The sequence below is a fragment of the Procambarus clarkii genome, chromosome 19 (assembly GCF_040958095.1).
Source record: "Procambarus clarkii isolate CNS0578487 chromosome 19, FALCON_Pclarkii_2.0, whole genome shotgun sequence".
Taxonomy (NCBI): domain Eukaryota; kingdom Metazoa; phylum Arthropoda; class Malacostraca; order Decapoda; family Cambaridae; genus Procambarus; species Procambarus clarkii.
This window is the reverse complement of record NC_091168.1, coordinates 20,476,301-20,499,378: the sequence shown is the minus strand read 5'-3', so window position 1 is coordinate 20,499,378 and position 23,078 is coordinate 20,476,301. Positions and strand designations below refer to the sequence as shown.

Sequence of the window (23,078 nt, the reverse complement as noted above, 5' to 3'; positions counted from 1 at the left end):
ACTTGCCCGAAATGCTACGCGTACTAGTGGCTGTACAAGAATGTAACAACTCTTGTATATATCTCAAAAAAAAAAAAAAAAAAAAAAAAAATTGTATTTGGTTTTTGAATTCCATTGTTCAAAATCAAATGCTGAGCCTTAATATGCCCTATTAAGCCATGGATTCTTCTCTTGCTTCTCATTTGTTCTTTTGGGCCGGGATAAACCTGTTTACTGCCTCATGTATAGTGTGTATGTGGGGGGGGGGGAGGGGATAAACAACATACTTTCTATTGTTATTCACATGAGGAAAAAAAAGAGACTAGAGAGCTAGCTAGGCATATGTGACATACCGCAGGATGGTTTATTATACATGGAGTTTGTACCACATTTTCGCATTAACAGAGTACGGAAAACAACGAATGTGGCAACACCCAGGTCGCCTGACAGGAGACCCGGCGCCTGGCAGACGAGTCAGTGAGGTCGAGGCAACGGAAGGGTGAGGGTGTGTCGCTGGAGCCTCTTATTATTGAGAGGTGGTACATTGTGTGGTTCACAAGTGGTCAGTCGCGTCCTGCTGAAGCGGTTGGAAAATGTATTCTCGCGGGACGATGACGAGGGTGTGTTTGGTGGTGTTGGCGGGGTTGTGTTCCTGGGTTCTGGCTTATGAGAGGTGAGTGTTATTAGACATGAAAGAGTTTCAGTCCTTAATGTAACGTGGATTAGTTTTGGCTAATTGTTGTACGTGGATTTTGTTTCCTCCAGGCAGACTTACAAGGAAACGTTATACAAGGATGTTCTGTTTACCTTTGGCTGTACGTTGATGAGATTGTATAGTAAGGTTATCATTAAGTATGGTCACGTATCTATGCCACTGGCGAGGCGGTGTGGAGGGTGACCCCCACCCCACACGAGGGAGGTCACTAACCCCCTGTAAGTGGGGGGAGTGTGACGGGTGAACCAGCATGACTAACAAGCAGCCCCTGCAAGGTACTAGTAAAGGACCATAATGATAAGACTAGTTAAACACCTGGAGAGGATCAGGTATGTAAACAAGGACCAACATGGGTCCAGGGAAGGGAAATCATGCCTAACGAACCTTCTGGAGTTGTATGACATAAACAAAATAGCAATAGACATAGAAGGTTGGACAAATTGTGTATTTCTGGAGTGCCTAAAGACTTTGACTCACTTCTCCTCAGCAGACTACTACGTAAACTTGAGAGGCAGGAGCTCGTTCCTGTAGGCACACACACACACACACACACACACCCTGTTAGCTTGGTGGATAGCGCGCAGGACTCGTAATTCTGTGGCGCGGGTTCGATTCCCGCACCAAGGAGAAACAAATGGGCAAAGTTTCTTTCACCCTGAATGCCCCTGTTACCTAGCAGTAAATAGGTACCTGGGAGTTAGTCAGCTGTCACGGGCTGCTTCCTGGTGTGTGTGTGTGGGGTGTGTGGTGAAAAAAAAAATAGTAAACAGTTGATTGACAGTTGAGAGGCGGGCCGAAAGAGCAAAGCTCAACCCCCGCAAACACAACTAGGTGAATACACACATAACACACACACCAATTCATGCACTCATATATTCTGCTGACCATATGAGGGCGAGAGAGTAGCTAGTATGGACCAGCAAGCTGTAGAAAATTACTTTCACCGTTTCAAGCTGCTTTGGTGTACACTGGTGTAGCCAAGTTTTGGTGTAGCCAATTATGTCCTTTTATTAATGGGCCTCTTACGTGGCCATTTACGAGATCTGTATCTCTTACGCGTCCACTTAAGAGATGCCAGGTGTACGTTTTACCTGATATTACAAGGTTTACGAATTCCTAGACGCTATACGAGGTCGTCCTCAACAATAATAGCCTTATGATGAGGACGACCTCGTAGCGCTTCTGAGCTCGTAACCTTATGATGAGGACGACCTGGTAGCGCTTCTGAGCTCGTAACCTTATGATGAGGACGACCTCGTAGCGCTTCTGAGCTCGTAACCTTATGATGAGGACGACCTCGTAGCGCTTCTGAGCTCGTAACCTTATGATGAGGACGACCTGGTAGCGCTTCTGAGCTCGTAACCTTATGATGAGGACGACCTCGTAGCGCTTCTGAGCTCGTAACCTTATGATGAGGACGACCTGGTAGCGCTTCTGAGCTCGTAACCTTATGATGAGGACGACCTCGTAGCGCTTCTGAGCTCGTAACCTTATGATGAGGACGACCTCGTAGCGCTTCTGAGCTCGTAACCTTATGATGAGGACGACCTCGTAGCGCTTCTGAGCTCGTAACCTTATGATGAGGACGACTTCGTAGCGCTTCTGAGCTCGTAACCTTATGATGAGGACGACCTCGTAGCGCTTCTGAGCTCGTAACCTTATGATGAGGACGACCTCGTAGCGCTTCTGAGCTCGTAACCTTATGATGAGGACGACCTCGTAGCGCTTCTGAGCTCGTAACCTTATGATGAGGACGACCTCGTAGCGCTTCTGAGCTCGTAACCTGATGATAAGGACGACCTCGTAGCGCTTCTGAGCTCGTAACCTTATGATGAGGACGACCTCGTAGCGCTTCTGAGCTCGTAACCTGATGATAAGGACGACCTCGTAGCGCTTCTGAGCTCGTAACCTGATGATAAGGACGACCTCGTAGCGCTTCTGAGCTCGTAACCTTATGATGAGGACGACCTCGTAGCGCTTCTGAGCTCGTAACCTTATGATAAGAATAACCTCGTAGCGCTTCTGAGCTCGTAACCTTATGATGAGAACGACCTCGTAGCGCTTCGGAGCTCGTAACCTTATGATAAGGACGACCTCGTAGCGCTTTGGAGCTCGCAAACTATTTATTAACATTCAGACTAATCACCCACAATCAAGGTTCAGATAAAAGGTAAGTGACTCCATCGATACTTGAAGAATCCCGGGGCGAACCTTCAGATTTTTAGCGTAGACCTTCGTCTCTGTTCCTTCCATATTTCTCGTGCAATACTCCATGCAATACTAACGCCAGGTGACCTTCGTCAGCGCGACGGACGGCGAGGCCCGGGCCCTGCTGGCGGAGTTCGAGGAGGCCGCCGCTAAGGTCTACAACACTGTCATTCTCAAGACCTGGGCCTTCAACACCAACATTACCGACCATAACAGGAAGATTAAAGTAAGATGCGACCCCTTAATATCTTTTTGTTCGTTTTAACACAATATGTTAAACCTCACTTTGTCTTTACAATATATCATCTTGTAAATTGTTGCTTAAATGTCACTTAACCTGGTTTCTAAAATGTAATTTTGGTTTAGATTGCTATATACTGATGTTTAGCAAATCTATAGGAAGAGTTTTTACCTTAAAAACAAAATATAACTTGGCATATACCACATATGTACTTATTAATCAGCCAAATAATGACTACAAGTAATAAGTAATATATGTACTGTTTTGAGCGGGTTGGTTTAGTGCAGTCAGTATTGCAAATCATTTGTTTAAGTTGTTTGGATTAAGTTCTTGACTCTGATAATGGCAATGTCTACGTTCCAGGCTGTTATTGTGACTCTTAAGTAGTTAATGTGGTATTTATACACACTTTATAATTAGGTTTCCGAATGATAAATGTACTGCCGTTTATCAATAAAGTTGTTGAATTGATTTGTTTTGTCTCGCTGTATCCGTTTTTTCTGGATCCTTTTCTTTGGATCCCATTTTCTTTCGGATCGTTTTCTCTTGGAGCAGTTATCTGTGTGTGATGAACAGACCACACGCTAGACGTTTCGACTTGAGAATGGTCCAGGACGGACCGAAACGTCGTCGTCCCTTCACCTTCTAGTGTGGGGTCTGGTCATCATACTTTAGCCTCGTTATTGTGACTCATCGCCTGCATATCTGTGAGTGTTTACTTTGGGGCCGATTTCTCTTTGGGTTCATTTCTCATTGGGTCAGTTTTCTCTTTGTCGATCCGTTTTCTGTGCCCGATTTCTCTCTCTCGGTCTTTCTTTTCCTCGTTGGATGTCTTTTGTGTTCGTTTACCTGTCTTGGAGTGTTTGTCTTTCAAGGATGTTTGGTGTTTGCAAATCTCTCTTGGTGTAGTTCTCTCTATACTGTTTCGTGCATTCTTGTAAAGTCACTAACTAGCAAACATAGCGTTTCAGGCAGGTCCTTAATCCTAATTTTCCCCGGAATACGATCCGCCAAATCGTTTAACAACCTTGTTAAAGCTGGGTGAACAGAAGCTACAGTTAAGGATTGGCGTCCAATCAATTCTCCCTCGGCCAGGATTCGATGCCAGGTCAAATCGCTTAATTGCGAAGTGCCGGGCAAGTGTCTTATCACTGCGCCACGGAGACTTTGTCAATGGGTGTGACAAAGGACTTACACTCACTCTGTGAGTGTAAGTTTGCATTTAATGTTTTTGTTCCATAATTATGTTTGCTTTTTACGTCTTTTACGTCTTTTTGCGACTTTTACGTCTAAACTATTCCACTTATTGACAGCACTAACACTGAAAAAATGTGTGTAATTATTTAAGTGTAATTACAGGATGACAATTACCTAAGTGTAATTACAGGATGACAATTACCTAAGTGTAATTACAGGATGACAATTACCTAAGTGTAATTACAGGATGACAATTACCTAAGTGTAATTACAGGATGAGAGCTACGCTCGTGGTGTCCCGTCTTCCCAGCACTCTTTGTCGTATAACAGTTTGAAACTACAAACGGTTTTGGCCTCCACCACCTACTCACTTAACTTGTTTCAACTTTCTACCACACTGTTTGTAAAAGAAAACTTTCCAATATTTTTTTCGGCACTGTTATTTTCCTTAGCTTGAATCTGTGTCCTCTTGTTTTTCAAGTTGCTGGTTTTAGGAATTCTTCTTTGTCAATTTGGTCGATTCCTGTTAATATTTTGTAAGTCGTGGTCATATCACCTCGTGTGTGTGTGTGTGTGTGTGTGTGTGTGTGTGTGTGTGTGTGTGTGTGTGTGTGTGTGTGTGTTCCTTGCCTTCCTTTGACTTTCCTGAACAGGGCAAGTATATATTTATTTTTACATAATCTGACCATACTTGACCTTACCTGACCTCTTACGACCTCATTTGACCTTACCTGACCTTGCAGGAGGAAGGGTCGTTGATCGTGAGGAAGTTCAAGGAGGAGTGGAACAACAAGGTCCAGGTCTCTCTGCGTAGTGACCTTAGCCCGGAGACCGCCAGAGCCATGCGTATGGTGAGTTATAGTGATGAGTTAATATAAGTTATGTGATGGTGAGTTATGGTGATGTTGAGTTACAGTGAATCACAATGAGATTAATTTACCATCTCACCAGAAACGTTTGAAAACAACGAACTGGATGAGGTGCTCGAAACTACATTAGTCACGCTTCAGTCACCACTACAAATGCCAATACAGCCTGACAGAACCCATAGGTGCAGGTAGAGACAGTAGGCCTAGTGGTAACTATATATATACACAACCCACCAGTAATTACCAGAAGACCCAGGCAGGAATATGACGATACTGACGGAACAGTAATATACATCACTCGAGGGACAGCTACAGCTGCTCACGGAATAACGATAATCTTATAATCATAGGCGATTTAAATCACGCGGGAAGTAGATTGGGATGATAGAAACCCGTGTCAAAGCCTTACATAAGAGTAAGTACATAGTAAGTAAATACATGTTAAAGTACATAGTGTGGAACGTTCTGTTGTACAATGTGCAGCACAGATGATTCACAATCAGAAGGTACCAGGTTAGATTCCCACATGGGGAAGAAACGAGTCTGTTTCCTTACACCTGATGCCTTTATTGACATAGCAGCAAATAGGTACATGGGAGTTAGACAGCTGTTGTGGGTTGCCTCCTGGAGCGGGGACCTCGATAAATCTAGCTGTCTTCCTGTCACCGATAATGGGGAAACAAGGAACCACACACACACACGGAAAACAAGGTTGCTAGATACCAATGGATACGAACACAACATATACAAGAGGGAATGCAACAAAGAGGAGAAGATTGACCAACTAGATTTGACCGCGACTTCAGCCATGATGGAGGAGACATTGATGGTCAACAAAACACTCAACCTATTTTCATTGATGCTGTTGACGACACCATCGCAAGAAAGAAAAGCACAAGAGCCCGGAAGACGTGGAGGAAGAGCAGTATAGACGAGGACCGACCTAACTAGAACAGAGAAAAGGTTGAATATGTAATCTATAACCTGCTAGCCTCACCAGAAGGAAAATTTATGTAAATGACCAGGAAATCGTGAAATAAGGTAAATTTTGGAAAATAACAGAGTACTACAGTACTTGGATTGATAGTGTCAGCGACATAACTAATATTACAGGATCCTCGATGTCAATGTTGACTGGCGATGCAAATTAAGGAGACGAAGCAGAACAGAAGCGTATCCAGCGCCACGTTTATTTTCCCCAAGAGCATGTTCTGATCTCTCCTGAGCGCACAGGGATTAGGTCACTGTCGCTGTTGTGCTAGATTCAGCTACTCGGAACAAAGGTTCCGAAGTAGCACGGGCTACGGTGAGCCCGTTGTGGACTTATCTGGCACAGGAGCAGCGGGGCTGTAACTGTGCCTGTCACTATCGCGGACTGTCAGGAATACGATAGTCCACCCTGCAAGTTTTCTCTGGATTTAGACGCTCACCATTGAAAATGGAAATTATCCCCCAAACCAGAACAACCCAAACTACCATACAACGCGTTGCCCAGTGACGTCACGATTGACGCCGTCGTTGGCCAATAAAAGTACTGGACGGGGGTGACGTCAGGAGGATGGTGGCTTAGGGGGCCAGTGGGTGACCACCTCCCTCAGGAGTAGGTCAGCCATAACCTGTTATTCAACCCGTTCTCGCCCGCGTCTCCAACGTCAAGGAACTGTTGCACTAAAGTGCTTTAACCTAACCTAACAGAGGACCCACAAACAGAAAACGGGACAGTATGTCAATTTCGCGAGCCGCTGTCATTTTCTAGTACGAGAGTTTTAGCCCTTGGGTAAAGTATGTTAAAATGCGACACGCTATTAGGAGGACAAGACTAGTACTAAGTTTATACTAGTATTAAGTTTATACTAAGTACTAGTATTAAGTTTTCATTTGACCCGCGGTCTTATAGTTTCCAAGTGTGATGTGAGTGAATTACTAAGATTTCTGACTAGTTCCTCATTCATATGTCGTATATCACTAAGAACTCTTTGACCCGGCCAGGATTCGAACCCATGCCGTCCAGGATCACCCCTAAACGTGCACAGTACCGTGACCACCGCACCAATGATATATTGGGTATATGTCGTCCACTGTGCTTTTTGATAGTGTCCAGGTGAATTAACCAAAGGACTGAGACTTAAGTTACAAGGTAACATGACCTTGGAGTGGTTTTTGTGGATTAATGTCTCCACGGCCCGGTCTCTGATCCGGCCTCCTGGATTATGGTCAGATCAACCAGTCTGTTAGACGCCACTGCTCTTCGTCTGCCATATGAATTACTGCATCGGTAATAAGTGTAGAAACTGTGCCCAATCGTTCCATCTTCTGTGGGATTCGAGTCTGCAAGACTGGCCGGAGCAGCCGGGTTGCAGTAATGGGTGTGCGGGCTACTACAAGTAAGAGCCTGATGAAACACGCTGTAACAAATAAGCCTCGCCCTAGGCTGGGGTATTAAACTAGGAAAACTCTAGAGGCCGCCTTCAGGTAAATCGCTACACCTCTAGATGGCTGTAACACCAGATCAAGGCCGTGGGGAGGGGGGGGGGAATATTGGAGTCTTTCACAAATAAACACAATAGATGGACAGACAGGATACCAAGAGCTGAAGCTCTACCTGGTAAATCATAGTTATCACCGGGTGATCCTCCATACTGTCTGTGGGCTGAACAAGGGTTTTGATGCCAATTATAAATTAAAAACATTTAATTATAATATCTGTTCTCGAGTTTATATTAAATCAAAATACCCGTTACTTGCAGTAATCTGTTGTAAAATTAAAACTATCTATTACGTGGTTTTTAAATACGATAAGTATCTTTTCAAAGAATAATGTAATAAAGGTTGGGGAATGGTATAATTTTTAATTTGATAGCTCACATGTTCAAATGAAAACTAAGTAATCATTACTACTTTCCAGGCATTTTCAGTCCAATTAGATCCAGCGGACTCCAAGAACCTGACAAGTATCTTGACCTCTCTCTCCACCATCTACTCCACGGCCACCGTCTGCCTCACACCGAAGGCAAGTTGCTTTACAAGATTATAAATATCATGCTATGTATCCTCACCAGCCCAATGTACCGTCTTGTATATAACTAAATAAATAAAAAGTGGCTTAACGTCAGGCGAGACGTATAGTGAAGTGTGTGTTGATGTACCACTGTGGAGAGGGGGGCAGGAGGGTTGTGGTGGATGGTCCAGGCTGACGACAATGTAGGAGACGATAAGACGTGTTTGTCGTGTGGGTACATGCCAAGAGAACCGGGGGAACAGCCGGGTAAACGGTGGGTGTAACCTGGTTGACGGTGTGTCACGCCCCTATTTGGGAAACGGTGAGAATAACGTGTTTTCAAACAAAAAACGGGGATGATATTGTTACCTCTTCTCCTGTTCAACCAACCTCCACGCTAAGATAAACAGTAGCAGGAGCCGGGATGCGTTTATGGCACACCCTCTTTTTGCGTACCAGTTTAATAATTGCCTTTGGTTGTGCCATACGGTGGTACCATTTTGTTTAATCCAATATGTGTCTGCAACAATCATCACTCGACAGCACCACCACAAGTACGGGAGTGAGGGGCAATGGGCACTACACCACAACCACCACCTTTTTAATACCGAGGATTGAGAGGCACAGATGAAGGGAAAATTTAAAAATGGGAAATACCGAGTTATGAAAGCAGGTGGGCTGTCCGCCTCGTTTGGGGGGAGGGAGGAGGGAAGCACCCCCCACCTCCCTGCATGAGGAAGGGGGAGATGGGGACAGGGAGGGAACTTGGTAGTAGGAAAGGTTGTGTGTCGGCCAGTTTCACAATTAGGAAAATTCTGTGCAGCAGCGACAGTTATAAAATCCCCTCCCGGACGTGTGGGAGAACGCACGTTGAAGGGTAGTGCTAACGACACTGCCATAGGGACCATTTTCATAAGCTAGTTCGACAGGTGTACGCCGAGGCAACACAAGGGGAGGGGGAGGGAGGGAGAAGCAAAGGTGCGCGTCAAGCTGTAGTCCAAGACAGGAGAGCAACACGGCACCGCCTCCATCCCTATCTTTTGCACAATGACTACATTGCTCACATCAACAAACTACAACATTTAAGAACAATGCAAGAAGGGGAAGAGAGAGGAGAAAGTTTGTGAGCTTTGGGGCTGGCATGGGAGGAGGGGTGTGGCTTGGAGGAGTTGGGGGGAGGGTTTTATCACCCGTGTCCTCGGGTATTATCGGCAGTTTAATAAAGTTTTTTTTCCATGGGTTTAACTACATCATTGTTATTCTTACAATACTTCGAGTTCTGTGTTTCTGTGTTCATTCTGTGCTTTATGTCCGTGTTTTATACTGTGTCTGTCTTGTATATTTTGTCTACTACATGCTTTGGTTTTCTTCTACTTTGTAGAAGAAAAGTTCGCTTTTTGTGTTCGCTTTTGTGTGTGCATTTGTATAATTTTTTTTATGTTTGTAACCAACATAAACATACAAGTTTATTGCATTTGACAACGCATATTATGCCAAATGTACCCATACTTTTGGCAGTTGTGAGGCGGGACCAAAGAGCCAAAGCTCAACCCCCGCTTTGTGTGTGTTTTACGTAATAAAAATGAACATATTGCATTTTCAAGCTCACCCCCCCCCCCACCTCCCTCTCCCCATCCGCATAAGTTATCAAGAGCCAAAGACTAACTCACAGTTGATAACCCAGTTTCATCCAGTTCCTTTCTAGTCAGTAATTGAGGTCACTAACCTTTTTTTTCCATTTTCAGAGCTGCGTCAGTTTGGATCCTGACCTGACCAGGAAGATGGCGGAGTCCAGGAACTATGACGAACTCAAATTTATCTGGGAGAGCTGGAGGACTAATGTGTCCAGGAAGGTATGAAATGCCTAATATGGAGGAGAGTATAATGGTGAAGCCAGTATTGTTCAGTATTATCTGTGTATTGTGTGTATGAGGGTGTATGTAGATACTCTGAAGGCGCTACATGACGTTCAGGGAGATGTGGAAGCAAAATGACTTTGATAATTGCAAGACTGAGAAAGAATTCAATGGTCGCATTGTGATGTTATGGTCATACAAATTAGAGGATTCAGATGTATGGCTATCCGTTTTACTCTTTTTACTATCGTGTCTCTATCCTTCGCTATCCCTCCCCCCTTTCTCTATCTCCCCCAACCCTGCCCTGTTTGGTATGGTGCAGCCACCAATACGTACCGTCTTCACCAGATGCGGCCGCTCTACCTGCAGTACATGGAGCTTGCCAACAAGAAGGCTGTACTCAATGATTACACCGATTATGGCGACCAACTTCGTATGCATGTAAGGTGGGGTCATATAGGGGAGGGGAGAAATACCTTATTAACGTAAAGAGACAATGCCTTGATAGTCGGATCACACAGACGGGTCATGCTCCAACCATTTCAGTACGAGACGAAAACGTTCGAGGAGGACATGCTGAACCTCTACAAAGAGTTGGATCCTCTCTACCGTCTCATCCACGCCTTTGTCAGGAAGAGACTTCGCCTCGTCTACCCTCAGGTAAGTCCTCCAGTGTGATGTGGATCTGTTATCGTGAGGGTTGGGTGCGTGTCAGTACGCGTAAGATATGTTATATTTTGCAGTCAGATGGAATAAATGTTTGTTATTCTTTGACTATAAAGCTAATGGTTGACCCCTTGACCTCTTGCAGATAAAGGCTCGAGGTCACCTGCCAGCCTGCGTACTGGGGGACATGTGGGGAAGGTCAGTGTCTAGCTAAAATTTAATGATAGTGAAATGCCTCCACATTGACTTGGCGCACACCTCCTGACTTGACCAATGTGAGCGACCAGCTGAAACTTAATATTCAGCTGATTTAATTTAATAATAGACAATGGAAACTTCAGTTATGCTTAAGAATATGACAATGGCTGTAATTTGCTTCGAGAATTGGTTCTAAGTAGTTGAATATAACGTTTATAGCTGTGTTTACATGTGTACAAATGTGTTGATGGACGTTGAGGGGGGACTAGTCCAACACGAGTCCCCCTTCAACTTGAACCGACAAGTCCAGCAAAACAGTTAAATAAACTCCTAGATAAGCACGTGAACACACTCGTGCATGAACAACTTCTTTAAAGTCTAACACCCTGATAAAAGGAATGATATAGCAGCCTCTAGAAAACCCCCAAATACAACTTGTTAAAAGACTGGCGGAAGAAAATCAGGTCTTGAAATATATAACACAAATTGTGGAGTCATGACGCTCGGGGTATAACTGCCACCCAGGCCATGACTCCCATTGTTATGGGGGAGCTGTACTTCATGTTTGGATCTTGACATTAATGGTCATATAACCTTATGAGGAGTTTTTGCATTTCTGCTCCTTCATTTGGTGTGGTCAAGGAAATATCCATCCCTAGACAGGCCTTGAGGGATGGATATTTCCCATCAGGTCCTATTAGATTACTTTCTCCTACACAGGACTCCCCAGAAATATTGCCCTGATATAATTTAGGTAGTCCACCTGTAGGTTAATCCCTAGCTGCCTCTGCCCCCCCTGACAGGGTTAAGGTGTTGTAGGGTTTGTGTACCTGACCAGCTACACATGACTCCTAACAGTGCAAAGGTGCCTCCCTTCCCCAACAGGTTCTGGACCAGCATATTCCCTCTGGTGACGCCGTATTCTGAGGCGGCGGACATGGACGTAACCAGCGCCATGCTTAAACAGAACTACACTGTGAAGCGAATGTTTACCATGGGAGAGGAGTTCTTTACGTCCATGGGGCTCAAGGTAAGGAGCGACTGGGTGATTTGTAGAGCTTTTCAATTTGGTATATATGATATGCAATTTATTTTCCCTGCTTAATTTTCTTGTTTGGAAGACCTAAACGGTGAAAGTATTTAGGTATCTTTCTATAGTGACAATAACACCCCTATCAAATGAATTTTACGTGCAATGTTTCATCATGGAATTGATGCAAACAGTCATATTACGTCCCAACCGGCCTGGCACAAGCATTGCCATAGTTCCTCCTGAAGGTGCTGCTGATCGCTTAGATGCTGTCCCGTACATTGCCGACGTCACAGTCTTCGGAGATGTGAATTTGAATGCCATCGTCAGCACTGGCCATCCTTCTGTCATCCTCCTTGCCATCCACTTTCAGATTAAGATCAATTTCGATGAGTCTTCTCCCGCCCTCGGTAATTCTTGCTGGTGCAAAGTGTGATGTGAAGAATACGGACGGTGCCACATTCTCAGATTGGTATCTATAATTCTCTTCAATTCACCAAATATACTTGCTAAGACCTGACTCTTTCACAGTTTTCTCATCCACCAGAGGTACTCCTTCCTCGGCTTCCACCAGAGGCACTTACCCCACCCAGAGCCTGACATCTCCTTACTCTCTCTCTCTCTCTACAGCCTCTTCCAGCCACCTTCTGGGAGAGATCCATGCTGGAACGGCCCCAGGATGGCCGCAATGTCTCCTGCCACCCCACGGCTTGGGATTTCATTGACGGCAAGGATTTTAGGTACATTCCTTCACGTTCCGTTAATATACTAGTTACTCTAAACGTTCTCGACCTGTGTCGCTAATCCCAGTTCTCGCCACTTGCGTGACCAGACACGTATGAACCCCGTGCATTGCACTTGACCTGTCGAGGCTGATGATCAGAAAACGTAAATATTATGCGGCTTTATTTTTTTACTAATAAGTTTCATTTTTTGTAGATTCCGTAGGAATCACGATGAATTAGATGGACTTTTTTTTTCCTTTTGGGGGGAAAGTCTTCCGTTTTTCTTTATAATGAAAACTATGAGTGTTAATATTGGAACATTTGGGGGGGGGGGGGGGGTAGGGTACAGCCATCAACGCCCATGTCCCTCACTCGCCCATCTTTCTCACTGGACCCATACACCCCCCACACCCATTATGTATGTGTCACTCACAGGTGATGTCTCCAGAGAGTATCTGTTTTCATGAATCTCGTGTACCCAGCAATTGTTATACCAGCGTATTGTAGTGTCTAGTGCAGACTTTAACAAGCATTGATATACTTTTAACAACTCTACATCCTCCTCCTCCACTACAGCATGTCGCTCCTCTGCCTTCTATGGCCACGTATATCAATTTCGTTCAGTTCCATGTCCATTAAAGTATCATAATGGTAATGTAAAGCCAAGATCCTCGCTGAATGTTACTGCGGCTGGTAAAATTACAATGTTTATCTTGCTGCAATTTTTTGTCATTAATGATTTGAGTACCGTATCAAGTGCATGCAATTTTATGAAGCCAGTAATCATATGCAGCCTTTCTGGGATGGTTAATTCAAATTGTAGTTGACCTGCCGAGTGATTACCATAGTAGTTAGACCCTTTACCAGCGCTCTGGCGGTCACCCCCCATCTCTTATCTTGGTGCCATCTTTCTTGACTACACTGTAGTTTAGTCCCTTGTTGCGACCTAATCCTTTGCTTGAAAATCGGTACCGCATTTGCAACACAAAGATCAAAGCCCCCTTGGCTGTATTAATTAAACAGCCCCCGTCTTGCATAACAAAGTTCATCTTTACATTCCTTAACGACCCCTGGCAAATACTTTTTCTTGGCAACTTTGTATTTATTAAACGGGTTAGGAGCTTTTAAAATACTTAATCTTTATAGTGATTAAAATGCGTTCTAAATTTAATCAATGGAAACAAAGCCACAATGAGTGAGATCTACAGGTCTCTTAAGTAGATCCCAAATGCTTGATAAGACGGTGACTGACGACTCGCTCTCTCTCTCAGGATCAAGATGTGCACCGAGGTCAATTTTGACCACCTGGCCACTATCCACCACGAGTTGGGACACATTCAGTACTTTATACAGTACGCTCACCAGCCTCTCACTTACAGGTAGTTACTCACTCACCTCTCGTCAGTTGGTAAGGAAAACGCGGTAAGTCATCTATATCAATAAGAGAGTGTGTGTTCAGGTTGGAGGCCAGATGCTCAGGGCTAGCCTCGCCAATCTTCCTCACATGAAGTGTATATGGGGGTAGGGGTTGTGTCAGACGAGTCGGGTTGAGCACAAGTGAAATGCTTTAAGAAATATTGCCATTCATAGAGATTTCCCCCATGCAATTTTCATAGTCAAATCGGGTATATTGGTTGTTCCCCTAGTTGTTTCAGAGCTTAATGTGGACAGAACTGGTAATCTCTCGCTGCCTGTGACAGCTATCATTGTTCACCCCGTTCTCCTTCCTCCCTCTCCTTCAGTCTCCTATTCCTTCCCTCACCCACTCCTTTACTCATCCCTTATTCTGCCCCCCCCCCCTTTCCCCTCTCCTCTCCTCTCTCCTCCTCCTCTCTCTCTCTCTCTCTCTCTCTCTCTCTCTCTCTCTCTCTCTCTCTCTCTCTCTCTCTCTCTCTCTCTCTCTCTCTCTCTCACCATCCAGTCAGTTCTCTTAATTCTCCTCCATGTCCAACTTCATCTTCGCATCTCCTACAGGGGCGGCGCTAACGATGGCTTCCACGAAGCCATCGGGGAGCTGATGTCCATGTCTATGTCCACACGCAAGCACTTGGCCAAGGTCGGTCTTCTGGAGGATGTTCCCGAGAACACGGGTAAGGATTGCTAAACGTAAAACCGCTCTGAATGCTGCCCTAACCAGTTTAGTTCATTTATTATGTACCCCATACCCATCCTGTGGGCGGTAGTGGGAAGTACACAATGAACTCGGACTGAACCCCAAAATTAATTTGGCTAAGCAAGTTATGGTCTTGATGAGTTAGTTACAAAATTCAATGCACATAGTCACATCAACACTGGCCTCGAGACCAACCACAAGTACAGTTCGAGTCTTTGCTAGGCGTTCCGTGTGGGAGGGGTGTTGTTGCGTCGGCGCCATTGAAGGGGGTCCCCCCTCCCCCCTATTCCCCGCTCTGAGACCGTGGGTCTGGAATTTTGTGGACTTGCGTCTTGCCTTGCCCTTGAGATGTTCTGATAGATATGCTATGTGTTGGTGTTGTTGATGTGTACGGGCTCCAACTGCTTACCACCCATGGGAAAGTTTAACTCTACTGCTGTCTATAAGGACTTCTTGGCCTGTTACGATGGGCGCTCCTTTCCTCTCCCTGGGGACGGTGGTACTGTCACTCTCTGACCGGTGCTGCTCCGTCACGTATGTGGCACTACATGGTGTGCCGTTTGAGTTCACGGAGGCCTTGCTTCGACGGTGCTTTGGCCGGTTTGGGACTGTAGTTTCCATCCGGATGAACTGTCTCTTCCGGCAGGTGGCGTGGAGTCTCGTGTGGGACCCGGACTCTCGGCCTGCGGCTCAAGTCTCCTATTCCCTCCAAAAAAAACTTGACGGGCTACACTATGCGAGCGTTCTACGCAGGGCAGCCTCGTCAATGTTTTCGTTGTAGCCTTGAGGGGCACAAGTGGCCGCTTGTTAATGGGGTGGCGACTGCTCCTGTTAATTTATTTAGAGAAGATTGTTTCCCTCCGTTGGTGGTGCAGGATCTGTCGTCTTGTGATGGTGAGGGTGGGGAGGTTTCCCCGCCGCCTGCTGGGCCGGTGGATAAGAGTGGTGGTGCTCTTGACGGACGAGGTGGTACGGCCCCGCCCCTACGGTCATCGTCTACGCTTCCGAAGGGTTCTTCACCCATACGGGCCTCTTCTATTCCGGCCGTATCATCGTCGTCGCGAGCTCCCTCGCCTGTGCGGGTCCCTCCTCTACCACCTGCCGCGCCTGTTCTGTTCCGGTGTTCTAGGTGGGTGGCGGCCTCATCCCCAGCGTCGATGAGGCTGACGTTCTGTGTGGTCGTGCTCCCTCGGCTTTGGGGCGGCCGGCCGAAGGCTCTTCTCGGGCGTCACCTGCAGGGGGGTGACGGCTCCGACCATCAGCTGCCTGTCCCTAAGCGCTCTCGTCAGGATAGGGATGAGTCGCCTCCCCGTGCGTGGGCTGATGAATGCGAAAGATGTGGATGACGATTCTGTGGGTGGCCCCTGTGCTGCCTCGTGTGTTGGATCCGGCGCCTCCTGCTGGTGGCTCCCTGCCGTGGGCGGTTGCCCCTGGTGACCGCGACCTCGTGTTGGTGTTAACAAAGGATGTGCACCAAGGGGCCTCTGCTCCTGTTCCTGGTGGCGAGGGACAGTTCCCCCCTGCGTGAGGCTCTGTGCGGCGCCCGATGTGGGACCTGGTGTGCAAGCTGATGTGCGGCCTTGTGCGCTGCCCGGTGTGCCTCCCCGTGCGCAGCCGTGTGACCGGCTCCCTCGAAGGAAGCCCTTCCCTGTCATTTTCCCGCCCGGGGAAGTGTATGATGGGACTCGTCCTATGAGGTGTGGCTTTGAAGACCTGGTGTGTCCTTTCCCGTGGAACTCTTCGTCTATTTGGGTTCCGCAGGTGTGGGGTTTTGTCACTGGGGTCCCAAATTTAATGCTTCGGCCTTGTGCCGCTCCTGGCCGTCCAGTCTCTGATGACGAGCAGTTTGTTTGGGAGGCTTACTGCTTAAGTTTCCCGGAGCAGGAATATCCGGTTAAGTATGAGTAGTCCGTGTGGTTGGGTGTTTGTCTTTGTTTACTTGTTTTTTTTGTTTTGTTTTTTTTTCTCCGGTGCCTGTGTGCGCAGGTGCGTGTTTTTGTGTGCGCGTATGTGGTGTGGGTGTTTGTTTCTGGCTCCTGTTCCAATGTATTTTGGTTTCCAATGTATATGTATTTTTTTGTTTAGTTTTTTACCTTTGGTTTAATTGTTTCTTTGTACGCTTTTGTCGTTACTGACACTTCTGGCGCGCCCATCTGGGTTGTGCAGCCTTTTTTTTTTTTTTTTGTTGTATGTTCCACTGTAACTTTTTATTGTTCCTTGTTTCACTATGTTAAATTGTTCTGTGTGCCTTGTTATCTGTATTATTGTCATTCTGTGTTCCTGGTTATTTTATGCATTCCTGTGAGATGTTACAAAGATATTCTTAGAATATGCTGTCAAATATAGATACTGTTCTTAAAAGATTTTCGCCATTTTTTGCACCCGGAAGATAACATAAGATTTTAAGGGTTGACAAATGTTAATCTTCTTGTTTGAAGAGCTGTTCACTTGAGACAGTTAAGCAAGTCCCAGCTGTGTCTGGGTACAAGTGACAGGATGAACAACCCAGTGGGTTTAATTCCTATTGGGGGGGGGGTTGTTGTACATGCTGCAATGGCAGTATGTCCACTCGCAGGACGAGTGGAGCTGCCCAATTATATGTTAAATTAAAGATCTACCCGAAACGCTGCGCTTACTAGTGGCTTAACATTCTTGTAAAGTGGAGTCGCACGAGGATACGTTGGAGACTGATATGAAGTTTGTTTTAATCTTCAAATTCAGGTTGAAGTCTTATCAAGTACAGGAAGATTATTAAGGACTATTAATCATAGGAGGGCTAAGGCCACTCTAATTGAGACAGATATCTTCACACGTGTTTTAAAATAAGGTAAATTTGTTTACGTGTCTTATAGCAGTAGAATACCCGAAAATTATGTTTGCAGAGACAAGTATAAACTTCCTGTTGCGGACGGCGCTGCTATCTGTGACGACCTTGCCATTCCACCTTGTGAATGACTTGTGGCGCTGGAGGGCCTTCAGGGGCGAGTATGACTTACGCGACTACAACACTAACTACTGGAAGCTCAAGTACGTGTTCTTCTGCTTAAGGTTAAGGTGTCTGCTTAAGTAACTAGTTGGGGTTCGGTGGTGGAAAGGGTTACAGAGGCATATAATGGGGTTCATGAACTGAACTTCATGGTTCGTTTAGCTAAGCAAGGGACAATCTTGTGAAGCTTGTTAGAATTTTTAATATAGTTGCCAAAGTTTAATTTAGTTGCGTCTTGGCAACTTTACTTTAAAAAACGATAACAAGCCCACATCCTGGGTCGTGTGCACAGCTATAATGGAGGCAATACCAGGCGTTCCAGAGGAATAATTACTCTGACCTCCACTATCATATGGCAGAGTTAATGGTCAAAAACATAGTTATAATATATTCTCCAAGTTGCGTTTATAAGCTCTAGAAATAGCCAGATAATACAATGACTTTAATTCCATCAGTTTCTAGTAGAACTTCCGTTTGAAGTTGTTTATTGAAATTGTTTCGACGATTTCCTCTTGTGGCTCGTTCCATTTGCTGTCGGCTCTTATTCTGAAGTTTTTCCTGACGTCGCTGCGGCTCGTCTGCATCTCCAGCTTTCACCCGTCTCCTCTGATCTTATCGTTTCTCGTTTTGAACATTACCTGTGTGTCCCGCCTACCTGTTCCTCTTAATGCTACGCATGTTATTATATCCTCCCTTGGTTCACCTTGCCTCCACCCTGGTGAGCTTCATCTCTAAAGTTTAAGTACGTTTATTGAGACAATAAAATACATCTCAAAGGGATAGAGTAGCTTAGGCTATTTCTACTCTCTGAGGTAGAAACCTTGGGCTCTTTCGACCTTCTCGGTCCCTCAGCTTTAGAAAAAGTCTAGTTACGTCTCTATCATTTTTCAGATATTTGTTTCATTTGCATTCCATGCTAGTGCTGCATACTAAAGTGATATATAGGACTCTAAAGGCCTGTGTTTAGTTTTCTGAAAATTAGTCATATTCTGCAGAGGTTTTGTTAATGAATTCTTCGTGCGTCAGGTTTTTGTTACATATTCTCTCGGATCCTTCTTTTATTAAGCGTTGCTAAGAAGGCGAGTGGCCCGGCACTTTTAGTGACTTCAGGTCGGGACTATTATAACACTGAAAGCTTCTCCTCGCACACAGGGAGCAGTACCTGGGGGTGGAGGCACCTGTGAACCGGACGGACGAGGACCTAGATCCTCCTGCCATATTTCACATCTCTAGCGACTATGATATGATCCGCTACTTCACCAGGACCATCCTGCAGTTCCAGGTAGGTCACAATGTTACTTCATACCACGTTTCAGATAGTAATTTGTTCTGACATGTAAACAACTGCATGAAATCATACTGCACTGACCATATTTCTATTTCACGTATTGCGTGACCTCCGTCTGTGACGTGGGCTGTGACCTTTGACCTGAGGGCGCGTCCACAGTTCCTTGAGAAGCTGTGCGAGGCGGCGGGGCATGAAGGGCCGCTCCACACCTGTGACTTCTATGGGTCAAAGGAAGCGGGGAACCTTTTAGCGTAAGACCCACCTCCTGTGTATCCACTGTATTGCATATATTAAATGTTAATTTGTTAGTTAAATGCCATTTTTTTTTTTAATTTTTAAAATCGAACTGGAAAGATCAAGGTAAATGTGGGAGGGGGGGGGTTCCTATCCTTCCTGTCTACTGTTACAAGTAACTTCGCTTCTTGGGACTTTCAGCTGCACACACTAGCACTAGTTCCACGTAGGTGGTGTATTGGGTTTTTGTCGTCTAGCCCTGGTTCATGAGAGCACACGCATCATCACGTATCATATGCTGATATCACGCTGTTGTAATTCCCAATCAGGTTCGTCCATATATCAACACAAGTATATTATTTTTGTTTCCAGAAAGATGCTGTCGATGGGATCCTCTAAGCCCTGGCAGGATGTACTGGAGGTTATGACGGGAGAGCGACACATGAACCCTCGGCCGCTCCTGCGGTACTTCCAGCCTCTCCAGCAGTGGCTGTTGGAGGACAACATTAAAGACGGAGATGGAGTTGGATGGGGTGACTCCTGGGCCCTCCTCGATAGTAAGATCCTCCACAATCTTCAATAGTAAGATTGTCATAATGAGTCTTAGGACTGAGTGCCATGAATTTAATTAATTTCTTACGCACCCGACACTCGTCTTGTGGCGATAATGGAAAAGGTTTAGAGGCGCAATGAGATCGGAACTGAACCTTTTAAAATTTATTTAGCTAAGCAAGTTCGTCTCGATAGGCTACTTATACGGTCTACTGTATATCGGTAATGGGTTAGAGAACGACCGTAAGTACAGGATTTAATCTCTGCAACTTATATTTTTGGTCTGTAACTTTCATAATTTTATTTGCTTATGTTCATCACTCCATCCAGAGGGCGGTGTGGCAAGGTTACAAATCACCTATGGTTAGCAAACGCGATATTTCTTAGATTTGTCAAGATTTCTTAGATCTTTTACATTAAATATTTACACATTTCTTTATGCGTTTCTGTTCTCGTATTGGCATCCTTGGTGATATTTAGCGCCCTCTGATTATTTTGCGCATTTGATGGTGCTACATAGCCTTCCCGGTTTGGTGCCTTCTTTTAATAATTACTTACTTGCCTAATTTGGCCGAATGGGCAAGAGAGAGACGTCAGGCTATGGTGGTGACTGGAGCAGAATGATGACTTGAAACACGCCGGCGATCCCGCGTCTCCTCGAAAGAACCAATGAGAGGGAGGCACATAACGGCCTACCCCTCTCAACCAATCAAAGACGGTGTAGCATGGCCCTGGGGCAACTTTAGGATGGCTGACTCCCCAGATGTTTGCTAATATGGCGGCTGTTGCAATGACAACAGTGCTGGAGCTAGCGGGAGGCCCACGCTCGCCCAGCATGCGGCCTCACTGTTCCCGCACGAACTTGTCTCCCTCCAAGTTTACAATGAGATGATGCTATTGGCTATAACTCTGTTCACATACGTGCTACCCCGACCAGGGTAACATGCCTGGAATGCTGATGACTGGGGCTCTCACATGAGCCCAAACAAAAGATGTTTCGGGTACTGGTTACCAAACTTAGGTCCGTGCACTTAACAAGTGCACTTAGCAAGTGTACTGACTTTCCACAGCCAGAAGAGCACCATTGTAAGTGAGCTGGTGAACCATCCCCTCACAACGGACGCCGCCTTGATCACTATCTACGTGAATGTGAACACCTGAGAGACATTAGAAATATGTGTAGTCTAAAGTGTAGTATATAATATGTGAAATATAAACCCCACATTGTTTGAGTTAGGAAAACACTATTTGTCAAATATTGATACTGTTCTTAAAAGATTCCCCCATTTTGCACCCGCCAGATAACGTAAGCTTTTAAGGGTTGATAGATGTTAATCTTCTTGTTTGAGGAGCTGTTCACTTGAGACAGTTAAGCAAGTCCCAGCTGTGTCTGGGTACAAGTGACAGGATGAACAACCCAGCGGGTTTTCTTTATTTTGGGGAGTGTTGTACATGTTGCTTTGGTGGTATGTCCACTCACAAGATGAGTGGCGCTGCCCAATAAACTTGCCCCTCGGGGCAAAATTTTAAACAAATTTACTAAATTTTTTTGCTTCCCTCAGACAACCATTGAACATTGGAATAGTCACCTTATGCCAGTGTCTCCTGCAGCACTATGACGGTTTTGATTTTCTGGCATATAGTGTCACTGATCCTCTTGCAGATTCCATTGCAATTCCATAAATCGACAACATTTAGTTATAATTATAGAACGCGTCGTATCTTTCATAAAATAATGTTAAGAATTTCTGCAGTTTACCAGACTTTATGCATTTTTGGTAACTGCTTATTTATGGCATTTATTTTCTAAACACTGCATTATTTCAGGTTCAGCTGGTACATGGATGCTCCAGGGACAGTGCACACCATTACTGCTCCTGCTGTCACTACTACAAGTACTGTATTACATGTTGGTAAGTTACTAACATAAATCAACCTGTCCTCCTAAGGTTTCCCAACGTCAGGAAACTGTTGAACAAAAGTGTCCTTATCCTAACCTACCAGAGGACCCAAAACAAAATGGGACAATGTCAATTTTGTGAGCCACTTCCATTTTCTAGCAAGACGCTTTTTGGCCTTGGGTGAAGTATGAGTCAAAATGCGAAGTTGTACAGTATTAGGACTTGTTACAAATACTACTAATACTGTACTGTTACATGTTAATAAAGGCCTTTCAGCCAAACAGTTGAGAATATATGCTTAAAATGGTTTTTCTGTGTACTATCCATTAATACAACTAGTACCACTACCATTCCTACTTTTTATTTTCACTACCACCATTAAATAAATATTAAAGACAAGCTCCAAGCCTGTTAGACTGTGTAGTGCCATCTATGGCACAAAACAGTTAGTCTTGGATATCATTCGAGATGGAAATGTGAAACCTAATGCACATAAGACGAGCGAAATCTAAACATATCAGATCCACTGAGGATTTTTATCGAGGAAGGAACAAGAGAGAAATAGACTATTAAAAGAACATTATCACAGTAAACACTAGAACTGAGAGTTGCAGGATTTTCAGAGCAATAAATATCACCGAGGATGCCAATACAAGAACAAAAGGACAAGAGGCGATCAATGTCAAATGTATCTGATGCACCCAGGATACTACTGAGGAACAAATGACCCTAAGAGACATTAGGAAAGCAAGACCAGCAATTTCTTATGTTTGCAAGGCTGGCAAACATAAGAACTGCCTTTAGAAACTTATGTAATGAATCATTCGGATTCTTGTATACCTCGTATATCAGACCAATATTGGACTATGCAGCTCCAGTGTGGAGTCCATATCTAGTCAAACACACAGCAAAGTTAGAAGAAAAGGTTAAAAAGTTAGTACCCCAAGCTTTTTTTTACACAAATAATAAAAAAAACTTAGACTGAGTACAGTACTGTACATAGGCATGCAATGTAACATGCACACACATTACATGCAAAGCTGTTCCTGGCACAACTTGAAGGCTGGGTCCTGCAACCCCCTTTGCTGCTATTCTGTCTGGTAATGTTAATATATACAGTACAGCACTTTCAAACAATCTGGAAAAACAACAAGTTGTGATTTGATGATTATCACCTTGCTGGTAGTACAAGATGATCTCTTCTAACTTAGGTATTTAAAAATGATGACGACCAAACCATACACCAGAAGATGAAGAGACATCTTCATCATATCTTCATCTTCTGATGTGTGGATTGGTCATCATATCTTCAGTCACGTTAT

General features: G+C 44.9%; 1 protein-coding gene across 1 annotated transcript; it reads left to right on the top strand.

Annotated features, from left to right (window-relative positions):
* The first annotated feature begins 461 nt into the window (after positions 1-461).
* LOC138366216 (angiotensin-converting enzyme-like) lies at positions 462-22,106 on the top strand. The gene is made up of 17 exons (XM_069327083.1): positions 462-652; positions 2,999-3,128; positions 5,084-5,191; positions 8,115-8,219; positions 9,953-10,060; positions 10,412-10,504; positions 10,610-10,723; positions 10,875-10,927; positions 11,813-11,957; positions 12,588-12,697; positions 13,954-14,061; positions 14,657-14,772; positions 17,678-17,822; positions 18,934-19,063; positions 19,229-19,320; positions 19,676-19,860; positions 21,683-22,106. The coding sequence occupies exons 1-17, from the start codon at positions 573-575 to the stop codon at positions 21,778-21,780; spliced, it is 1,920 nt and encodes a 639-aa protein (XP_069183184.1). The 5' UTR covers positions 462-572; the 3' UTR covers positions 21,781-22,106.
* Positions 22,107-23,078: the final 972 nt, after the last annotated feature.